This window comes from Labrus mixtus, chromosome 2, assembly GCF_963584025.1.
Source record: "Labrus mixtus chromosome 2, fLabMix1.1, whole genome shotgun sequence".
Classification (NCBI taxonomy): Eukaryota; Metazoa; Chordata; class Actinopteri; order Labriformes; family Labridae; genus Labrus; species Labrus mixtus.
Window position 1 is genome coordinate 4,482,276 of NC_083613.1, and position 17,560 is coordinate 4,499,835.

Consider the following 17,560-nt stretch of genomic DNA (forward strand, 5'->3'; position numbering starts at 1 on the left):
GGATCAAAAAATCACATATAAAGCCTTTAAAGTCCAATCAAAACACAGCAATATGTGTTGCTCTCTAATCAAAGTAAAGAATGGCGTGATAATGCATTTCACTATTGGGAGACATGTTTTTTTAACTGATATTGTGACATAAATTTGAACAGTGTCAACCCTCCTCAGTCCCTGTGTTCACTTACATCTCCTCCTGGTGTTCCTACATCGGGATGCTCCTCCTCCTCCCACCCTTCCACCCCCTCTAGGTGCTCCAACTCTTTGCCCCACAAGACTCCCCCAAGCCCCAGGATCTTTGTAGAACATGTGACCCCTGAAGAAGACAGGTACACCAGGCCTGCCTCTCCTGCTGCCCCTCTCCTGCTTTCACTGTGAACCCCTCCTGCAGCAGAGCTCTTGTAGTGTAGACGACGGTGTTGCACAGATCTTTACGATCAGCAATGTCTCTTTCCCTTTTTCCTGTAAATATTTGTCGTCTAATGCTGTGTAATCCCTCCTTTATTCTCCTGCACCTGCTCTTTCTGCTGTGTGCCTGCTCTGAATTTCCCGACTCATCTGCCTTTCAAGTGCTTTCTCTAACATTGATTGAAAAGAATGTGCAATTCTCCGTTATAGTGCTTTTTAAAAACCACAATAACTAAACCGAAGTCTTGGTTTGAGTCTTTTTACATTATATCACATCAGTCAGTCTTCAGTTTATACATCCTGTGGGTTGTCATCCTTCATGTCGTGTCGTTTGTTTTTTTCCCCCTCTCTTTGTGGTTACTGTTTAATCGAAAACAGGCCGTGTAGCAATTCATCAACTCCCAACTGTCACAGGGGCAGCAGAAAAAGTCTGGAGGGGCACGGGTAAGCTCATTCATTCATTTCTTCATTCATCTACTTATTACATTTTTTTCTCTTCTTTGAATGTCCCTGCTCCTTTTTCTGTCTGGAGGGACGGTTCCTGACCATCAGTGACCGACGGTCAAAGCTGGATTATTAATATTTTTTGTTTTCTCTTTGGAAGTGTAGCAGCTTGTGTAGAACCTGAAAGCAAGCTCAAAATAAGAAAACCTCCCTATAACACTTAACATAACGAACACATTACATAAATCAAATAACTTACAATCAAGAGTTTTGCAAATTGCTTTTTGCACTTACCTTTATGTCGTTTTATTTTAAAGTGTAAGAAGCAGTTTGCTGATGTGAGGGGTTTGAGCTGCTTGAATGTTTTTTGTGTTATTTACAGGCCGCTAATTAAGCTACATCCACTCTTAACACGACAGCCAGCACTAGCTTTAGCTTAGCTCAACGACTAGAAACACGGATGAACCAAAAGCAAGTTGTTGCTTTTTAAATCACCAAAAATAGTGTTTGATACAAAAAAGAAACCTTTCGGTTGCAGTACTGAAATGAGAGATACCTGGTCCTCACTGTAGCTGCCTGTCATGTTTATTTCAAGGAGGGGGTTGTTCTCAACAAACAAACCCCCTCCGCAAGCAAATATCATATAATAGTATACCATGCATCTTCCTATATTTTGTGCATATTTTGGTTAAGTTTCAATGAACTTTAGGCAAAGACAACATCAGATAGATATCATAACACAGATCTCCAAAATGACTTCTGTATGTGTTTTATTATTATTTTTTATTTTATTTTATTTCCTTTTTTTTTTTGTTTTGCTGACCGCAGTCGTATCCAGCCCACCTCTATCCTGAGGGGCAGTAGGGGGAGAGGGGGCCCTCTGAGGCCCTTTGGGCAGACGGCCCTGTCTGGGTCTTGCCCAAACTCACCTCGTCTAGACAGGTGCATGCTACAGCCAGAACCAATTCTTCTCCCTTTTTGTTCTGATTTCCTCTTGTGTCTTAAAGTGTGTGGTGAAGTCATCCATGCACAAGTATCACTAAAAATATATATTTTCTTGCATACATGTATTACCATTAACATAACTAACTATGACAGCACTGTGCATACTGTCTCTGGTGCCTCCTCCTTTACTCCTCGCTCCTTTCCTAAAGATTTTGATCCGTTCCCCTGTCTCCAAATGTGACATTGACCTCTAATACCAGCTATCAGTGAACTGTCTCTGTGCTTCAGTTTTGCGCTTCACTTTACTTGTGAAAAATACAGCTATAATAATGTGTTTCTGTATTTTCCTTCAATTCGTCCTTGTGTTTTTATGTTCCTATCTGTCAGAGCACACACTCATGGCAGCCCCTCTCCTACGGGGACTCACTCATCAGGTCGCAGGGGCCGGCAACTGCCTCAGCTCCCTGCAAAAAGCAGCAGCATAGAGCAAGGTAAGTGGATTTCTGAATATGTGGGGGGGGGGGGGGCATAGACTGTAAATTCTCATAGCCTAACATGGACTTTCCCCTCAGCTGGATTACTGTTCTGAAGATTGGTATTTTATTTTTATTATTTCTTTTTGGAGACATAACTGACCATATTTAAACAAGTCAGCCAGACGTGACGGCTCACCTTGCTTTATCATCGGTTTTACTCTAAATGGGGAAATCAATTTAAACGTAAGAAAACTAAAACAATCAATTATCACATTACATTTTAGGAAAATACTATTACTTGTGTTTAAATTAATTCAGAAAAAAAGCAGGTCACAGAAAACTTCCACCTGGCCATTAAAATGTAGGTTTAGGACAGTTCCACTTTTGCTTTATTATAATCTGAAACCAAGATGTCCTTTTTTTTTAACGGGGATCCAATAAAGCCACAGATGAAGGAGCATATTAGTAAATATCCCAATGCCATATATAAGTCGCTGATAATGTGGTTGTTACATATTTAAAGATAGAACTAGACTATAAGTGGAGCATTCTAACATGGTCATCAGTAACATTAACATTTTGAACATGTTGTACGCTTTGAGTCTAAAGAACTTCCCCCAAAACATGCAGATCTAACAATAGGGATGGATGTCTAGAGAACATGTACATGATGGTAATGTAGCATATCTTTATTTACACATGCAACAGTAACAAACAGCACCCTGATCCTTCTCAAAAGCCCGATGCTGAGCAATGGGTTTAATGTAGGGATCCTAATTAAGGAGTGTATATGTTATGTTTTTGTTTTGTATTATAGCGTTCTCCACTTATAAGAGACTTACCGGTATATTTGGCCCTAGGTTGATTATAAAATTTCTGTCTGACCCACCACCATCAATAAGTAAACATCATGCTCCATCTAGTGTCAGAAGTCGAAGCCTGCATCCTCATCCTCTTACTGGAAACACATGAATTTGTCCTATTCATATTTTCCTCTCTCTCTTCTGTCGTTTGTGCACTTCCTGTGTCACACTCTTGTATTGTCTCTCCTCTCTCAGCTCTCGCAGTAGAGGAGCGTGCCCGACAGCTGCAGATGAAAGTACATTCCTACCGGCCTTCAGCCTCCCACGACCCCGAGACGGACCTCAAGACAAAACGGGAGGTCAGCATCTATGGTTCCTCCCGTCATTCTTCAGATTCTCTTCTCCTACTCCTCCTGCTCTTGATGAATGGAATTATGTCAAATATTAAAAACTTCCCTGCCTCCCTCACCGGTGTGTCTTTGTCTGTAGATGTACGCAGAGCAGCGGCGTAGCAGCGACAACATGTCGGCCAGATCGTCAGACAGCGACATGAGCGATATGTCGGCCCTCTCCCGTGCCAGCAGTGCCTCCCGCCTCAGTAGCACCAGCTACATGTCCATCCAATCAGAACGACCGGGAGGACGACTCAGGTTAGTCTTCATTGGCTATTTTTCATGTATTTAATTTAAAATACTGAGGATTCTTTGGGAAGAGGTTCATAGTTTATAGATGCATGCTAATGTTGTCTCTGTTTTTATTTCTGCATGCCAACTCCTGCATGTTTCTGTCCTTCTGCATGCTCTGCCTCTTCTATCCTCTCTCACAAACACACACACACACACACACACTTACAATGAACAATGGGAATTTAAACACACTGGAACCCAGATCCAAGTCGTTAGAGGAGGAGAAGAAAGACAGGAGGATTTCGTGGGGGGTGAATGGAGAGGATGAGAGGAGGAAGGCAGCAGGAAAGAGACGATTCTCTGCGGAGTTGAAGCGCAGGAGACACACTGTAGCCGGAGACACGAGGGAGTCCAGGTAAAGATCGATAAACCCAGAATGCTGAATTCACTGATGGTGGCAGGCCATCCATCTTCTCACTGAACAACCCAGAAAGAAAATCCCTAAATCCCAAATCATTTAAGACAACAGTACACAATGGAAAACTTTGAACAGTTGCATTTATAGACTCTTCCTCATTGATCTCTGAAGGGAAGTTAGAGGGATCTCCAGAATGTCACATCCAACTTGTAGATATACAGATTCTTATTCAAGGGCCCTTAAGCTGAGGGTAAATTCACTGAGATGGGGTTAAACTTCCTGCTAAAGGATGCTGTCCAATCGTATTTTTGAGTTGCAGTTCACTTGTTAAAATAGGATTCTCTGGTTGAAATAAATCATCTAAGGATATTATTGGACCCAATGTGTAATTTAGTGCTTTATCACACATTAGGATTTTATACATAAAAAGATGTTTAGCAAGTTTGGAGTCCTCAGCTCCGTTAAGAAAATATGAGAAAATATCCCTGAAGATATCATAAGAAGTACAAGAGTAAGAGCTAGTGTGATTGAGAGGAAAGGGATAGTTTAATGAAAGACACAATCATGTTGTATAAAGGGAAATTAAGGTTGAAAGATTTTTTTTACAGCTTTAACTTTAACTTTAACTATTAATTTCAAGTTTTTCTCTTTAAAGTCCAACACGTGTATGGAGGTTCATCCTATTGGCTGTAAAATGCTTTAAAATCAGCATCTTAGTGAATTCATATATGAAAAAAACTCAATTATGATGACATGAAATTAAAAGTTGTATTAATTTTTAATCTATATTAAGCTCAGTTTTTGTTGATGCAGCTTTAATTTAGAATATGTTTAAAGGAAAACATGAAACTTAATGTAAAAAATACACAACATGGAAAACCTTTGCTACAAAATACTATAGGTCCAAATGAGGTCAATTTAATTACAAGGAAGCTACAATAAACACATTAAAAGATTCCCACGTGTACACACACACACTATTACACAAAGCGCACCTCACACATACACTTACACATACTGTGGCTGTGTGCTGACAGTTACAAACGACCCAATCCCAGTGGGCCAGCTGGTGATGATGAACTGCAGCTTATTAGCCGCTAATGCAGTGAGGTCTGGAAGGAGGAGAGAGAAGGAGCCACTTTCTTTATGGCCTTACTGAGGATCAATCCCAAACAGAGCGTTATAAAAGCAACAACCCCCACGGCCTTTGACACACTTTCAAACATCAGGGCTGAGGGAGAGAGGAAAAAAAATAACATGGTTACTTTTTACTTTGTAGATTATTTATAATAATAATAATCTTTATTTATAGAGCACTTTTCAAAAACAAGTTACAAAGTGCTTTACAAGGACAGCAAATATAAAAACAGGCAGGTCATAGAATAATAAACAAGGCAAGATTAAGGAATAAAAATCACTTTAAGATAGAAAATCCTTTTTAAAAGAACTGTAAAATACATACAATTATTTTAAAGGAATTCTAAAAAGTGAAAATAGTAACGATTTAAAATCAACAAAAATAAGGAAAGGCTCGCCAGAAAAAGTGTCTTAAGAAGAAGGGACTTAAAAGAGATGACTGATTCTATATTCGATATTTGTCATTTTTAAAAAGAAACAAGCACTAAAACAAATAATATGACGAGAAGTATGTAGTTGTACCTCAACATGTCATTTCACCGTGAAAATAATAGATGGTGCTCCAGTGTTCATCTGCTTTTTTACTAGATTTGAATTCCCACTCATTTGCAAACTCTTTTAACCTGGTCACATTCTAGTCAAATTACTTTATTTATTCAGGACATTTTTGGAAAAACAGGAGCTGACCCAAAAGTTCTGTAACATCAATGCAGAGAGGTCAGAAACGGCCTCCTTTCCCCCAATCACACTGCATTCACACACTGATAGAAGAAGCTGCCAGTTCAAATCTCCAACCCCATTACTCTTGTGCAGATGTGACCACAAGAGCTTTAGGATTGAACCACCCGACTCTCTGGTTGAGAGATGACCAACTCTACCACTGAGCCACAGCCAACTTTTGGTATTAGAAGAGACCAACTCTATTCTAAAAAAAAACATTCACAGTACTGATATCTGATGAACATGTTCAAGTTATGGTGCGAAGTAAAGAGTGTTAGGCTGCTCACAATCTTTTTCTTATTGACACATTTTAAAGATCTTATTGCTCAGAGAGCGAGAGACGGATTGAAATCTGCACAGAATGAACCCTCAGCTGTGCAGAGGCCGACTTCTTCATGACAGTTTGGAGACAGCATGAGTCTGTTGTCTGAAAATAGGATCAGACGGAGTGAATTCAAATAAGCAGATGAATGGGAATGACGCCATTTATAAAGCAGCCTGTAATATAGCTAATCTATTATTCAGACATGGGGTCATTTTAAGACAGACAGCGGCGATGAATTAGTGATCCAGTGATGTAAGAGGCCGGCTGGTCTGAGAGCTGGATATTAATATCTGTATTGAGGCTTCAGGCCTGTTAGATGATAGTTCTGGAAGAAACTGGGTGCATACAGAAGAAAAGAAAATAAAGATGGCACAGGTTTTATCTTCATGTATCTTCTGCTTTTTTACCAAATCTATGTTCTTAAATCTTTACGCCCTGATTCTTATGCCTGTATTTTATATAAAACTGCTGTTCCCTAATTTGTAATCATTCTTTGGATGCTGTTCACATTACCTTGTGTGCCCAAATAAGTAATCTATAATCAATTATCCTTTCATTGCAATCATTTAATGGTAAGTACAAATTGTTGAAAGTTCTGTGTTTCAAAGAAGTTGAATAATAAAACCACACAAAAATAAAACAAAGAGAGCAGTTTTTTTCAGCTTTTAATCTTAACAGTTTTTACATTTTCATTGTATTCTAATCAGAACAAAACAACTCAATTGACACAGTTTGTTTCGGTTCGACTTACCTTTAAGTATTTGTTCAAGTACATGTTTTATTTTTGCACTGGGTACGATGTTATTTTTCATTTTGTTTGATTTGCCCTTTGTTTCCTGTGCTTGTGTTTGTGTATCCGTGTGTATGTTTGTGCATTCAATCCCCTCTGCATGTCTCAGATCCCTCCTTGCATGCATCCTGTGCTGTGACTGCCCGGATCCCCTCCATCCTCCAGACCTGGGTCCTCCCCTCCCTACCTCCCGATCTGCTTCATACCCTTCCCTAACCCCCCAGCAGGGGGCAGAGGAGAGGCCTCAAACCACCCTCCCTCTTCCCACTTTGTCCTTGGCTTCTCTGGGGCACTGGTCTGTGGCTGCCAGGGCTCCACAGGGAGTGGAGACTGTGGGGGAAACGGGCAGCTTAGCTGGGATCTCCTGCAGCACTTTGACCCCCTCTGAGGGGATGGACATGCGCTTTCTCCTCAGAACCCCTAGGAGGCAGGAGAGAGGACTTGTGGGCTTGGGCCCGAGTTTAGTGGCTCGTTTGAGAAGACTGAACTTTAATGCTTAATTTGATCATCAGCAATATATTTGAGTATTATTTAATTTCACCAATTCTGTTTACAAAAAAAGTGCAATTCTTTGGCTACCTTTGAAAAAAAAAAGATCCTAATTGTTATCAGTATTTTCTGCTTTGCATTCCCAGATGTTTACACATCAGTATTTGTTTCATATTCTGTTTAATTAAGCACAATTCCTCAACCGCTGTCAAATTAAATATATTGTCAGTCTCCACTTCTTGTCGGCCATGTTTATGTGTTCTCCTTAAATAAAGGTACAGTAAAGAGGGCGTTCCAGAGGTCTCAATGATACCCTCTGCACCACCTCAGATCACAAAGTCACTCAGTGTCCTCTCTCTGCAGTCGCCGTTTGCGATCTGTGGGCCGCAGCATGCTGAAGAGTTCAAGTGTGAGCGGAGAGATCTACACACAGGAGCGCACTGACGGTAGCCAATCAGACACGGCGCTGGGTACGGTTGGCGGCGGCAGCAAGAAGAGACGCTCCAGCCTCAGCGCGCGGGTCGTGGCCATCGTTGGCAACCGTCGCAGCCGCAGCACGTCACAGATCAGCGGCCCTGGTGAGTTGCAATGATGACCCCCAAGATGTTCAGTTTTGACTTTAAAGTCCAGTGGATAGATGTGTTATGAAGGTGAGAAATTCATTCAACCAAAGAGATGACAGACAGTAAATGTTGTTGTGAAACTCAAATTCATCAATCGAATGTTGAATTTATTGGAAAGGTGCACATTCTGAATGGTCATGTCTGCAGAATCTCTACAGATAGTTCAGCCTCTACTAGTCAGGGAGACATTTTTAAAGCATTTTAAGAAAATCATATTAAGGATTGAAGACGGGTGTAATTGTGGGCATACATGCTTTAAAGACTTTATATGCAGGCTTTTAGTTTTCACACTTAAATATAATATAAATCAAGTATCTCCTCTGAAAATAACTCTGTGAGTCATGACTGTCTACAATGGGTGTAACACCCGAGTCCCACTGTCTGTGATGTTTTCAGAGTTTTCAGAGTCCTATCTTCACTTTGTTTACATCACCAGGACGGCCGGCTGACTCCTCCCCTCATGTATAAAAGTTGTTTAATTGAGGGACTAGAGAAAAGAAGAATAACATACTGTACTCACTGCTTAACTGTGTTTCTAGATCACGATCATTTCAGGTAAATTTACATGCAGTGTGAAGACACGAGCATAATAAAGATCACTAGCATTAGCATGCTAACACAACAATGCAGCGCGAGTTGTTTTGGTTTCATGCTGGTGCTCAAGGGAGACATCTGCTGGATCAAAAAATCGCATATAAAGCCTTTAAAGACAGTTGTCTCAACCACTTCAACTCAAATCAATCTTCAAATGTTTCTTCCAGAAATAATTTCTTCAAAGACACAACAAATAAAATCCATCCAAAAACAGCCACCACCATTCTAGCATTTGGTTTCACATTTAGAGAAACACTGTGCAGAGATAATGACATCAAAACTTGTTGTGTCAAATGAATGACAGTGCAAGGCAGGGTGTGGCTACCTTTTGATTTACATGTTGCTAGAAGGTGAGCTGGAAATTAGGATAAAGATGTGGCAGTGCGTTTCCCCTCTTTTCCCCGTCAAGTCCAAAAATGGTCACTTCCTGCCACACAAAAAAAACAAGACGGATGCAGCCTGAATGGCAAACTTTGTCCATCATTGTTGTTGAGGAAGTCAACCAAAGGAAAACACTGTTATGAAACAGTATGGAGCATATACAGATGCAGCTGTGGTGTGATGGATGATTTCATTAGTGTTTTGTTTGCTTTCTGTAAGCCACAATCTTACCATAACCTTCACCAGACTTTGTATAAAATACAGCGTTATGTCGTTTAAACGCCATATTACAATCAAATTCAAAGGACATAAGTTTCATAGCACCTCAGATTAGACACACTTTCTAGAATCTGCACTGATTTCAAAACAACATAAAAGAGTAACTGTCCTTTGTTTTGGAAAAAACAGACCTCTGCAAGTGCTCGTTATGAAAGCAAAAACAACCTAATCATATGTTTCACAGAGTTTTAGAAACATGGTGGGTTGGCTGAGAGCCCTCCCAGCTCAGCTTCGAGCCACACAGAGTCCAGAATGCACTTTTACCAGAAAGAGGGTGTAAAGACTCGAGATGAAAGCCAAACAATGCACTCATGTCTTCTTTGTAGTGGACATAAAAAGCTATTAGAGAACACTAAGCCTAAGGGGTCTCCTGCCCTCTCCCCCCCTGATGAAGAGATAAGGCAGCTGTGATAGTGCAACAATGTGAATCATTTGAAAAACAAATGTCGTGTTCATGATGGATTAGAGTGGAAGTAGGTGATATTGTCTGTGATCTTGAATTTTTACAAAATGATGGGTTTATTATTATTTGTATTTTAAAAGTAGGTCACACATTGCTCAAACCCTTATACCTGCTAGATGTAATGTTTTTTCTCCATTGCTAAGTATGTACTGTATATATGAATATCATTTAATGGGTGGCTCAGAAAACAAAAACAATGAGTCAGAAAGCGGTTGCATCCCAGTAGTAGATGTCACAAAGCATTTTTTTGCTGATTTATTTTGTGCCCAACAATTTCCTGTTTACTTCTGACAAGTGGATTCAGCAGGGCATGGGTGTAACTTTGGCCATACTTCAGAGAGAGTTATTGCAGAGCCCTGAACTGGATCTGACGCTCATTGATAAATCTGCTCTGGAAGCTGCTGCCATTCTCTATCATTCTTTAGAATGATATTTTGTGATGTTTCTCAGTTTTAACAATGTGTATAGTTTAGTATACTCAGCCTCTGAATACAGTTTAATAGTGAGAGGGTTTCCTTAATGTTGCCACTTAAAGCCTCTGGTTAAGTATTTCTGCCCTTCACATCTTGTCTATGAACTGAGGAACAGATTGAGAGGGGATCTTAATCCTAGCATCACTAGCATCCTTTGAAAAATGTAATTATTAATACAATGATCATCATAGCTCTTCAGAGTGTCACTCAGTCCCAAAACTATTTTTTCCCGTTTTAGCAGCTTGTCAATCATGAATTAGTTGCGCTTAAACCAACTTTTTTTTTGTCTGTTTTGATCTGATCAGGACAATCATTTGCCAAATGATCATGTTGAATTAAAGAGGCGTTGTTTGACATTTAGACTTTTGAGTCATTAGAAACATATTAACAGGTGTACGAGATCCATTTCAAAGGATCACTTTCTCACAGATTTCTGTACAAACAGCGAGCCTGACCCTATCCAAAGTTCAAATCTGCATAGCGGTCAAAGGAAAAATGTGCGACATTTTACACAGAAATGCAGGCCACAGGCAATTGCAGCTTGAAGCCAAGGACAATTTAGTCCAGCGTTAGCTCTTAATGGTGCTTAATTATGGCTCGTTCTAATAGGTTACTCCTCGATGCGACCGTGAGTGGAGAGGGGTTGGGGGTGTGCTGCTGGAGGAGAGCGGAGGCTTCAGAATAGTGTCACTAAACAGCAGTTTATTTTGGTTTTGTGCTGGTGCTCAAGGGCGACATCTACTGGATCACAACATTCTTCCTTTATGTTAACCGATTAACATGTTAGACCTTCTGTTATCAATTCATACTAAAGCAGAGGACTAAAATGTATGTATTGCAGTCGTACAGGAACACAATCTTTTTTTTTTACACGTTGGTTTTTTGATGCTGTGGCATCGTGTGATTGGATTTCATCCAAAGACATCACGTTTCTGCTGAGATAAGATAGATGTTGGCTGGCTGTACTACTGACACATGGTTGATGGCATTTAACTTGTTATGTGAGCCAATATGCACATTTTCCAAACTAGTCAGGTTCAAATGACTTAGTTTGTACCCAAAGGTACAGCATCCATTATGACACACAGATTACCAAACAGATGTAACAATGAAATGCTAAGAGAAGGACAACTATTAAGCTGTCTGAAACATGAGGAAAACATATATATATATATACAAATGAAAAATAAATCAAATATAAAATGAAATGAAATGAAAAAGGGCTCAAGGTACCACAAATCAGGGCATATGGGAGAGAGAAGTCTCGACCGATAAGATCGATAAAAGACTCTAATTATTTAGGATAAACATTTTTCATTTCAGATATAAGTCTGTGGTTTGAAGTCAGTGTCCATCATTGGCCTTTTTTCGATGGTATTTTCATGAGACATGGCCCTTCAGTTAACTCAATCAGAATTGGACAGGTTAAAATGCGAGGACATTAACATATCTAGGTTAAAAAAAAAGGTTAAAAATGAGTATGATGTCATCTCTGAATACAACATTGTTGTCCTGTCTCTCCTCTTTCCTCCAGAGGGGAAGAGTAAAAAGGAGAAAGGTGCACCCATCCAGAGGAGCACAGAGACCGGCATGGCAGTGGAGCTGACCCGCAACATGAGCCGGCAGCCCAGCAGAGAGTCCAACAACGGCAGCATGAACAGCTGCAACTCTGAGGGGAAGTGAGTAAACAGCACACTTCCTGTCTGTCCTTCTTCTCTACATCTTACTCTTTATCTAAAAAGGGGAAAACCAAGTGACACTCCATTTATTACTTCATCTACTTTACATTCAAAGTTAGAAAAAAAATATTTTACATTTCTGTGTGTTTCAAGCTTCAGTACTGACAAAAATACATTTTTACCCTCTGTTTTGAATGGTAGAAGTTTCCCTGTTGAAGGTGCTGAAGCTTGAAATGAATAAATCACACTTTAAAACAATGTAGAGATGACATGTGAGCGTGTTTGCTTACATGTTCTGAGGGTTTACATCCCGGCTTTACCTTCCTGTCCTGGGTGTGTCAGCTGACAGACGGTGCACGCAGTGTAATATAATGAGCACACTGTTAAAAGAACTCAAGCTCAGTGAGGCGTCACTAAAACACAAAAAGTGACAGAATGTCTAAAATAATATTACTATCATGTATTGATTCAGTGCTTTTCATAAAAATACTCAAAGATACTTTACAAAATTGCATAATAAAAGGAAAACAAAAACATGTCAGGAGGAGAGAACACATTAAAACAATGGTTATTGTGATGGATTATCACACTTGGGTAATATTTAAGGTATTAGATAACTGGTTCCCCTGAAGGCAGCAAAATTACCTCTGACATCTCAGAGCACCTCCACTGTATTCAAAATCAAAAGTCACTGCTATCATGGTTTTTGTATAAATTAGATTGGTCATTTTTCTATTCATGAGTGTGTGTGTTCTCTTTGTTAGTTTGATCTTCTCTGGAGTCAATCTGGGGGCCAGCAGTCAGTTCAGTGACTTCCTGGATGGCCTGGGACCGGCTCAGTTAGTGGGGAGGCAAACTCTGGCTACTCCTGCTATAGGTAAGATCTGTAGTCCTCTTCTAACCTCTGAGATCTCACTGTAACAATCATTTTTTAATATTCCTATTATATATATATATTTTTTTCATTTCTATCAAGTGATATTTTTTTAGACAACTTCTGCCAAACTTTTGACTTGTCTTTTATAGTTTGTTATTTTTTATTGACTCTAATGCGTTTTTTATTACTTATTTGTATTGTTGTTATGATGTTTGTTAAATGTTATTAAGCTGTATAGTTTCTCTGTGTTCAGCATGTTGATCTAAGTATTTATTGCTTTTATATAGTTTCAATCGGAAAGAAAATAAATAAAATACTTTTTCATCATGTAGGAATTAACACTGCACATCAAAATACTATAAACATAAATAATAATAGAAGTGTATGAAGAAAAATTTAATTATTTCAAGTATAAAAACACACCATGGATGCCCCTTAAACGTATGAGGCAGCAGCATCTCTAGCTCACAGACATTCAGTATCAGAGGACGACATTTGAGTTATTACGTTATATTAGAATAAATAAACCTGACAGCTGTTGCTGCTTCCTGTTTGTACCTGAAGCCAGCACAATGCAATGCCGGGTTTAGTACAGCTTTGTATAGCCTTAAAACATACTACCAACAACAACAACTGAAAAAAATGCATGGTGCACCTCTAATAGAATATTATTCAACATATTCACACAGTTGTTTGCACATGTTGATAAGCCTCAAAAAGCTCTGAGCAAAACACTTTTCACACACCTTATACATGATAAGATCCCTTATGATATATTTTTTATCAAATATTCTTATTGGCTCAGCCTGCAGTCACGACCACAAAACCCCTTACTTCCTGTTTGTTCATCCGGCAGCTGTCAGCAGCTTTTGCTCTGCATCTCCTGTTGTCATTGATCTCCTCCTGATTAACTAAACCGACCATCTTTACACTTCTCGGTGGTTCACAGGTGACATCCAGATTGGCATGATGGAGAAGAAGGGTCAGCTTGAGGTGGAAGTCATCCGAGCTCGAGGACTCGTTCAAAAGCCAGGATCCAAATCCCTCCCTGGTGAGAGGCCAGAGCCCTTTGTTTACAACAGAACATCAATCTGTTTGTTCTTCTCAAGACATCAACCCTACCTCTTCACGTTTCTATGTATTATATTGTAGGATATCCTGTTACATCCCGTAGATACACTCAGCTGAAGATAAAATATACATCCATTTGAGATGTGGTTTGGATTAAATTGGCGAGTTGCTGTGTTCCTCACTTACTGCTTTTTTTTGTCTTTGCTTTCAGCTCCATACGTCAAAGTCTATCTGCTGAATAATGGAGCGTACGTAGCCAAAAAGAAAACAAAGATTGCACGGAAAACACTTGACCCACTGTACCAGCAAGCATTGCTATTCGAAGAAAGTCCACAGGGTAAAGTCTTACAGGTGAGCCCAAGATATTTCTCTTCAACACTAAATGAAATGTGCTTTTCCACTTTCATATTATTGAAATGAAAGTGGCCCTGAGAGCTCGACACATTGCAACATTGTTAAGTTTAAACCTTTTTTTTATTTAAATGTATAGTTTGAGGGGCGCTGATAGCCTAGTGGTTAGGTCCCACCCCATGAACAGAGGCTATGGTCCTCCTATCAGGCAGTCAGGGTTCAAGTGCCAACCTGTGGCTCCTTCCCCACATGTCATTGCCCTCTCTCTCTCTCTCTCTCTCTCTCCTGATTTCCTACTCTATCTACTGTCCTGTCTTAATAAAGGCCAAAAGCCAAAGGAAAGAAAAAACAGAATGTACAGTTGGAGTGGTTAAAAAGACATGTTTAAAAAAAACTGTTTCTGGAATACAGTTTCTAAAACTTTACTAATTTACAAATAAAAAAAACAAGCAAATTGAGTAAAAAAAAAAAACCAAAAAAAACATCTTAATTTTCTTTAAGTTTGCAGCATTAGGAAAACACATGGAAAATACTGAAACACAACCAAATAGCCAAATGTACTTCAAGTTGAAAAGACAGCTGCTCAGCTGCATCCTTTCCAGGATATGCAAAACAGGTCTGCACAGCTAGTTTATAGATTACCCAGAATGCTAACTTACTTGGTGACAAGTTTAAGTGAGTTGTAACAAATTAGCCAGATGACATAAAATAAACAATTTTTCAAAACGAGCTAGACCGTGTGTTTGTCTATAAAGATGTGCTCTTAATATGTGTGTGTTGAGCTCTTAGGTAAAATAATAAATCAAATATATCAGGAGGAATTCACCTAGGGCTGGGCGATATGGACCAAAACTCATATCTTGATATTGATTAGCTGAATGGCGATACTCGATATATATCTATATGTATTTTATTAACCGTGAAAACACATGGAAAAATAAACTACCTCTTTGTGAATTTAAAAAGTAATATTATAAAATAAAAATGTTCCTTAAATACAATAAAAGAGAGAGAGAGGAGGAGCAGGGTTAAGACAGAGAGTCAGTCATCATCAGTGAGATGAGAAAAAACATAAACTATATCCATATTAACGATGTTGTCTTACCCTATATCTTGTTTGAATATATCGATATATCTTAAAAACTCGATATATTTCCAGCCCTAAATTCACCCGCTGTAATTTGACAGACAATGTTTCCCTCCTTTCAGGTGATTGTATGGGGGGACTATGGCCGTATGGACCATAAGAGCTTCATGGGAGTTGCACAAATCCTATTGGAGGAACTAGACTTATCAAGCACAGTCATTGGTTGGTACAAATTATTCCCACCATCCTCATTGGTGGATCCGACACTTGCCTCACTGACGCGGCGGGCTTCCCAGTCGTCACTTGACAGCTCCTCCGGACCTCCAGGAGTCAGATCCTAGTGGACCGACTGCTCTGCACGCGCTTGAAAAAGTTCAACAACAAACTATGAAATGTTCTGCAGAGAGGGAAACAAACACGGAAAAGAAAAGATGGCGGAGATGTAGAACAACAACAACAATCAGAAACAGTCACAATGAGAAAGCTTTGCTGAGATCTGACAATCACTTCTGTCGTGGTTAATTTTTTGTCCGTTGTAGAGAGCGCCACATTTCAGTGTTTCATTATCATTCAAAGAAGAAAAAAAAGTCTCGTAGTTTTTTCTCTGTGTACGATGGAGAAGCAGAGCCGGTTGAGCAGTCGCTCTCGAGATGGGAGATCAAAACGAAACAGGGTGGTTTTTCACTGAATCAACAATAGCAAAGAAATGTACATTAGCATCGGAATGTAAGTGAAGCGGTAATCACCCTCCACACCTGCAGGGGGCGCAGTCCTCTCTGCAGTGGCCTCCTCCAGAACCCAACAGACTGCCGACATCCTGGCCCCCCCCCCAGGCAGGGTGCTCCCACGTGGGTGTTCAGTCTGGAAGCACAGGGCCTTCTTCTGGTGCCTAGACCTTAGAGCCACATCACTGGCCTCCTCTCTGTCAAAGACAAATCTTCATTATGTTTACCGTGGCTGCTCGACGCCACACCGTTTTAGCGTGATTGCTTTGTCGTTCATTTTCTTTTCCCTTTGTTACTACTGGCACAAAAAGGTTTTTACAGTGCATAAAATGCTTATGATAGTTTTGTCAGTCTGGTGTGTGCATGGAGATTAAAAAAAAAAAAACTAAACACAAGAGATATAAAAAAAAAGGATATCAAATCTATTAAATGTCTGCAAGTGTTATGCAGGGGTGGGGGAGGGGCTGAAAATGATGGCACATCTTAGATTTTTACACTTGACAGTGAGATTAGCGTGCAGCGCTGTTTTCCTTGTTCCACCGCTGGCACATATCGGGGCCAGTTGTCTTTGTATAGATGTAAATTGGGTTGATTAGTTGACCTACAAATGAAGTTTATGTCACTTTGAAATGCCACAAGGGTTCAACATCACTGTAAAAAGATTTAAAAAATAAAATAAAAATAAATAGGAAGTCTTTGTTCATCAACGCAAAGAGACATTATGGGAGCGTCTAATTTTTTCACCCTGGCACGTTTCAGGTTTCTATCCAGCCCTTAGTTGACCTTGAGCACAAGAGCTTGATTTTTTTACGACAAAAAGTTTAACTTTTTGAGAAAAAAAAATAGATTAAAAAAAAATATATGAACAAAGCAGCAATCCCGTCACTGTTTCTGTTCATTTTCTTGAATTAGATGCTAGAGGAAACAAAACAAAAAAAAGAGTCGCTAACAGTTTCCGATGTGCATCTCTGTGAATGTGAAAGTAAACCAACCCAGACTGATCCTGTCGGGACACCAACACCAATGCTCATCCTCCGTTCGGCCCCCCGCAGGCTCCGCCCACCAGGAAAAAAAGGTGGAGCCAGCATGACTTTGGAAACCTGTTCAAAGCTGCATGCACATTTTTTTTGTAAATCGATACAGATACAAGAAAAAAAAAGATACTGATCTAAATACGTGTGTTAGTTCCACATACTGTAGGGCCGCTTGTATGTTGCATGCAGTTGTACAGTTTGCTCGTACTTGAATATTAAAGAGATAAAACCAAGAAACCGAAGCCATTCCCATTACGCAAAAGACATTTTTGAAATCAACTGCAGTCTATTCCACGTCCCTCAGTCCGGTGCTGAATGTCGCTCGAAACTTAATCCCAAGATTAC

At 39.7% G+C, this 17,560-nt stretch overlaps 1 protein-coding gene across 12 annotated transcripts in view; it reads left to right on the forward strand.

The window, feature by feature from the left end:
- Positions 1-17,044, forward strand: part of rims1b (regulating synaptic membrane exocytosis 1b) — an 83,998-nt gene extending 66,954 nt beyond the window's left edge. For 5 of the 12 annotated variants that reach the window (XM_061048023.1, XM_061048042.1, XM_061048050.1 and 2 more), the window contains 13 exons: positions 249-326; positions 784-849; positions 1,678-1,791; positions 2,182-2,285; positions 3,329-3,432; positions 3,563-3,723; positions 3,962-4,114; positions 7,969-8,156; positions 11,926-12,070; positions 12,835-12,947; positions 13,897-13,998; positions 14,230-14,369; positions 15,579-17,044. In XM_061048023.1, the coding sequence (XP_060904006.1) occupies positions 249-326; positions 784-849; positions 1,678-1,791; positions 2,182-2,285; positions 3,329-3,432; positions 3,563-3,723; positions 3,962-4,114; positions 7,969-8,156; positions 11,926-12,070; positions 12,835-12,947; positions 13,897-13,998; positions 14,230-14,369; positions 15,579-15,797 (1,687 nt within the window). In that variant the 3' untranslated portion in view covers positions 15,798-17,044. Of the gene's footprint in view, positions 1-248; positions 327-783; positions 850-1,677; positions 1,792-2,181; positions 2,286-3,328; positions 3,433-3,562; positions 3,724-3,961; positions 4,115-7,941; positions 8,157-11,925; positions 12,071-12,834; positions 12,948-13,896; positions 13,999-14,229; positions 14,370-15,578 lie in introns of all 12 variants that reach the window. The other 7 variants (XM_061048066.1, XM_061048082.1, XM_061048074.1 and 4 more) reach the window with 3 other exon arrangements.
- The last annotated feature ends 516 nt before the right edge of the window (positions 17,045-17,560 follow it).